The sequence below is a fragment of the Quercus lobata genome, chromosome 9, assembly GCF_001633185.2.
Source record: "Quercus lobata isolate SW786 chromosome 9, ValleyOak3.0 Primary Assembly, whole genome shotgun sequence".
Classification (NCBI taxonomy): domain Eukaryota; kingdom Viridiplantae; phylum Streptophyta; class Magnoliopsida; order Fagales; family Fagaceae; genus Quercus; species Quercus lobata.
The window spans coordinates 35423864-35429863 of NC_044912.1; the positions used below are offsets into that span (position 1 = coordinate 35423864).

At 34.9% G+C, this 6000-nt stretch overlaps 1 protein-coding gene across 1 annotated transcript; it reads right to left on the reverse strand.

Annotated features, from left to right (window-relative positions):
- Nucleotides 1-1558: 1558 nt before the first annotated feature.
- Nucleotides 1559-4852, reverse strand: LOC115960246 (WAT1-related protein At4g08300-like). The gene is made up of 7 exons (XM_031079042.1): nt 4561-4852; nt 4388-4450; nt 3478-3594; nt 2764-3001; nt 2286-2444; nt 1974-2125; nt 1559-1890 (listed from the first exon to the last, which is right to left on the reverse strand). The coding sequence occupies exons 1-7, from the start codon at nt 4749-4751 to the stop codon at nt 1683-1685; spliced, it is 1128 nt and encodes a 375-aa protein (XP_030934902.1). The 5' UTR covers nt 4752-4852; the 3' UTR covers nt 1559-1682.
- Nucleotides 4853-6000: the final 1148 nt, after the last annotated feature.

Consider the following 6000-nt stretch of genomic DNA (forward strand, 5'->3'; position numbering starts at 1 on the left):
AATGCTATGTAACACAAATTTGAACAATTAATATACTTTCTCTGATTTTGCTTCTGCTAAAACTTAGACTACTTTTTTAGTCAAACAACAATAATAGGCTACATAAAGAGAAGAAAAGGGAAGAGAGGGGGGAGAGGGGTAGTGTCACTCATGTGAACCCTCCCACCTGAAACATTCGGAGATTTTTCTATATTGTGCTTGTTATTTAGGTAATCTTGAGCATTTAGACTTGATGGAAAATACTTGGGACCATCAGTTGGAAAATGCTTTCATGCAATACATAAAAAGATAGTAGAATTACAAATAAATTTGGCATGAAATTAAGCCAACAAAAACAAGGACTTTACAAAATTTATTAGGCCTATAAGAGGATTTTGAAAATAATGTTGATAGAGGTGAAATTTGCACATGAAAATTTGACCCTCAAATTCCAGATATATTTTCTTCTTAGAATTTAAAATTTCCTTCTCATCCCAGACAAATAACTTAACATTGATCCACATGCATAATAATTATCCAATACATGTGAGATGGGATACTATGTGGATGCTTTGGGTTTAGGGATGTATGGCAATAGAGCAAGGTAGATTGCCCAATTTTCCCAATAAAGAGAAATGGTTCAGACCCCCCTCCCCGGCCACTTATTTACCCAAAAAATGTAAATGAGAAATTACTTTTACTCTTTGATGCAACACAAATGAATCCTTCCCTCAACTTCTAGAGAATAATTAATGGATCTTGTAGGAGTAGGATATTATTACAATCGATATAATTATCTAATATAAATGTATGACGGGATACAATATGAATGCTTTCGGGTTACAAAGAATTGTGAATATCTAAAAATCTATATTTATAAAAGAGGTTTTTATTTTATTTTATTTATATATTTGATAGGGGGAATCTCAAATTTAGAACAAAAAAAGAAAAAAGAAAAAAAGAAAAAAAGAAAAAAGAAAAAAGAAAAAAAAAAAAAGAGAAAAGAGATATCTTGATAATATGCATGCATCAATGCCCTAATTCAATTTCCTCCTATACCTTAAACCCATTTTCCAAGCCTCATCAAGCACTTGGTTGAGATGCATAAGATTGAAGTAAAAAAAAGAAAAGAAAAGAAACATCAAGGTTCTTAGAAGTTAAAATGCAAGCCTGCCCCGCGCCACAACGAGCGCATACTCAAAGGATTCTTGTAAGTGTTGTTAACCTTACAGGCTAGCTAGTGATCCCATTTTTTTAACAATTTGGTTGCGATTGACGTATGAAAATGATACCAAAAAACTTCAAAGCATCCGAGGAGATGGAATGATGTTAAGGAATTGTATCATAAAAATAGGCCAGCTCCTTCAAGTTACACAGAATTTGATACCCCTTTTAGTTTATCCTTATATTACACTATTGCGGATTTTCGTTCTATAGAATATTTGAGACACGCTAAATGTGTCCACTGTTCTTGTCAATTCAAGGGTTTAGTATCTTTTCTTAAGAATAATTTGTACGAGTAGAACCAAACTATAGTAGCATATATACTATACTATACTAAATATAAGGCACAAGAACATATAGACAAACATATATAATTAGTCACTTATTTAGCTCATGTAAATCTCAAAAAGGTTAAAGATACATATTCAAAGCAGTTCCACTAGGGAGAAAGAAAGATTTGTATATAATCTTTCAAGAACCTAGTGATGGGGGACTATAACTGGAATCTTAGTCACCCCAGCATCTACATCGTTGTTGCTAATTGATCTAATGCTGTCTGTGATTGGTAATTCATGGGTTCCACTTTTGTCATCGTCTTGTATGGCTTTTGCGTTTGGAAGAAGATCTTTGCTTTTGCCCCACACAACCGTGTAAAGGCCGAAGACTATGAGGATTGCTCCAATTATACTGAAATATAGTAGAACAAACCATTTAGATTATCAGCACAAAAGACATTGCTCAAAAAACTCACACATGGTTTGTATATGTACCTCCCAAGGTGGGTTATCTCATTTAGAACAATGGCACCCAGAGCGGCTGTGATGATCATGCATAGTGGGCTGAAAGACGTGACGAACACTGGACCGCGTTCCCTGCTAACGATTCCTTGTACATAATATGCGATTCCAGAGCAAACGATCCCCTAATAACAGTTTTTAACGGTGTCAAAATTAAAGACTATGCGTTCCCCATGTTGCTCACTTTTGTCGTGTGTTATACATACATACATATATATATATGTATATATAGCCACAAAATAAAGAAGAATATGTATATATGGCATTCGATGAATCTATACTTACAGAGTATGCAGCAGCAAGGAGCCTTGAGTCCCAGCCAATAGCCCACACACTCATGTCACGTTCCATCACAAGTGTCACGATTGAACCTTCTACCATGCCCGCTAAGCATATCCAAGCTGTGAGAGAGAGCTCAGCTGGGTATTTCTTCAAAGTAAATGACTGAAACCACAAATACCATCCACAATTAGTCACATAATTTGAACACACTTTCCTTTATCTCTATTCACTATTTACAAAGTCCCTTTAAGCTACAAAATTAGGGTTGATTTTAATAGGGTTGCAACAATTGTTTAGTGGTAATTACATCCTTTTTTGGTACTCGTCTAAGGTATTGGTTTGAATCCTTCCTCTTTCTTGACAAAATTCTTATTTTAAAAGGAGAAATTACTTGGGTGAAATTTAATGGAAACATTAAACAATACCATAATTAAGAGGAACGGAACAAAAGAGAGTAGTAAGTAATGTGTGTGTTGCTCACTTGCAATATAAAGAAACTGGCCCAACCACAGATACTTGCTAGAAGCAACAATGTGCCAGTGACCCAATGCTGATCAGCGGAGTCATTGTTGGCTTGCTGTTGGTTATGTGCTCCTTTCTTAAGGAAGTCGATGATGGGACCTTTGTACAAAGTCATAACCATAGCTCCCATGACTGTGACTGCAGTGCCCACTACCTTGGCTGCACTATGTAACTTCTTGAAATTTACGGTCTCTAACCTGATATTGATTAGATAATGATTGATCACGTAATTGCACTAATAAGTGGAAACTGACGCAATATGTTTTTCCAAGATTATAGCACTTTTACTTTATGATGATATATGATTCTAGATACGTGCATATATGGAAGTTCTTTTTATTTTTTATTTTCCCCTTAACAATAAAAAATTCCCCTTATAAATTTGGCAATTTGCAATCCTATTTGTCACGTCAAAATTTTACAAGAATATTCCAGGAAAAGTGGAACACCCTGATGGTTGATACACCTTAAAAAAAAAAAAAAAAAATTCTAGGCAAAAAATTATTTGTTTTGTCGTTAATATATACTTAAAAGTTAATAAAACCATCATTAAGTCACCCTTCTGGGCCACTAGAAATGATATTTATTTAGTGGCCCTACTTTGTCACCTAATTGCTGGCTCCTACGTATACATATAACTTTTCATTTTGCATAAGTGAATGATGACTCGTACCTGAATATGAGTGCCATTATGAAGGTTATGGCGGGGAGCATATTGACAGTGGCAGATGCAAACGTAGCTGAGGTGTACTTCATCCCCAAGTTATAGCAGTTCTGATCAAGTACCGGCCTGACAAATCCACACTAGCTATATTAGACCCTTATTTTACAACTAAAAAACAAAAAAGCTCTTAGCTTCCAGCTTCAAAATTTTTTTTTTTTTTTTTTGAGAAACACTTCAAAATTAAGATAGAATGAGTTATGTTATCAAACCCATGCATGGAAATGTAACTATAGCAATTTAGTGTTGAGAACTTGATTTTGTATAGATCAGTCTTTTTGTGTAGGTGGAATAGACACTTGCACATTATATATGATGGCTTTGCATGGTAGATCATTTCATGCAGATTCCCATTTAAGTGATTTCATAATTTTTCATGTCCATGAAATGAAAGAATCCAATTCCGAATTAAAGAATATGCATGGGACCAAAGGAACAAAAGAAAAAAAGAAAAAAACTTTGGAGATTTGCTTCCTTCTAATCGAATAGGATAAAGATCTGTTTCCAGATGCCCATGTTAAGTTTCTCTCACATTAGAGCCCTGAAAAGAGTTTGTTCATCCCACTTGGCTTCCCCAGCTATCAAGAGTAGCTTTTCATGCATGCCTAAGCATATATGTACGATCTCTTAGCAAAGAAGTATGTTTATATACCTAGAGACACATCTAAATACTACCTCAAAAGACTAATGCGTGTATTTATATATACATATACATAAGTAATTATTTAGTAGACATGAGACTTTCTTCTTTTATTAATTTGAATGGTAATTACTCATGGAGGTCAATAATTATAGGTGTGTTTTCATGCATGCATGTAGAAGCATTTATGCATGTACGTAAGCTAGGTATTTAGAAAATTACTCCAGGAAACCAAGCGCGAGAATTCTTAGGAAAATCGGCAGAGTCATCTTTGGTCTTATTTTCCTGCAAAGAGAGAATGAAAAACAATATCATGCGAAGCTCAAAAAGATTCACGATTCACTTAGTATAGCAACACATGCACAAGTGTGAGTGAAAGAGAGAGCAACACACACCGTTCAAGAACAATCGCAAAGGGCGCAATCAAAACCGTGGCAACCACATGACGGTACACTGAAAGTACGTAGTGACTCATACCTCGCTTCAAAGAGACCAAGGAGATGATGTACATTCCTGCATAACCAAACTGCAAGGAGATCATAGCCAAGTAAGGTTTCACCTTCTTTAGCGTCACCATGAGTCCCATCTCTGTCTCTCTTTCTCTCTGTGTTTGTGAATGCGTGTGTTAGATGCTCTCTCTCACACACGCTTAATTACTTCTCTATGTTTGCCTGCCAGTACTAAAATGAGAAAAGGCCTTCTTATAGGCATGAAAAAGCAAAAATAAAGAGAACCCATTAGCACAACTCTCCTATACATGTCTAAGGCATTTCTCTCTCCTGGATTCCCTTATCCATTAACTAAAATATATTTATTCGTTTTATTTTTATTTAAAAAAAAAAAATTTCTTTGTGGGTGTAAAAACACCATATTCCAAGCAAATATAATCCTCATCCCCACCCCCCCCCCTCCCCTCTCAAAAAAGAAAAAGAAAAAGAGAGAGAGAGAGAGGTTTGTGTGGAACTTTATTATGATAATAATGCTTTTTTCCTTTCATTTGTTTAATTTATTTATGTGAAGTGGGGGTTCGATTCATTGACCACCAAATAGAAATTAGGTTTAGTGCTCCATCGTGATGTATGTGGGGTTATGTGGTGTTTTTTGACGGTAGGTGCAACGAAGAGTGGACACCATTTCCAAAAGATGGTTTTGAGTGAACTCACTATCCATTGGGGGAGATTTGATTTACTCTCTAATTAACAGCAATTTGACCTCAATCAAGTAAAGTTAGTGCAAATGACGTGGCTAGTACTTGTTTTTTTTTTCCAATGCAGCCAAAATATATTTATATATAGTGGGGTTTAGAAGAAAAAATTCTGTTTCTTTTAATCGATTATCAGTGTGCACAGGAACTTATTATGTTCAACTCCAACTTTAATTGTGTCCAACCCATTGCAAGCATGATCAGATAAACTGTCTAGTTTGTCATCCTTTCGTTTTTTTTGACTTTCAATTAGCAACCATAAAAAGCTAAATTTATCCCACTACCATGAACTACTGGTTTAGTTAATTAGTACCACGTTACTATGATGATGATTAATTTAAAAAAAAAAAAAATTATATCTCCACGTTTTTATGTTCTTAAAAAGTTTGGTTTTCACGTGCAATATGCTTCATTCTATCAAAAACGGTCCAAGTGTTATGATGTCTAATCGATTAATCTAACGAAAATTTCTCCAACTTAGTTATTTTTGCTGCCTATGTTCATATGAGAAGCGGAGAATCATATAGCCTTGAGTGCTTCCAATATTGTAAGAGATGCCATGCCCTATAGATATAACACAATTAAAGTAATTACGGCCACATTGTTATTATTCTTGATGAACAATATATAA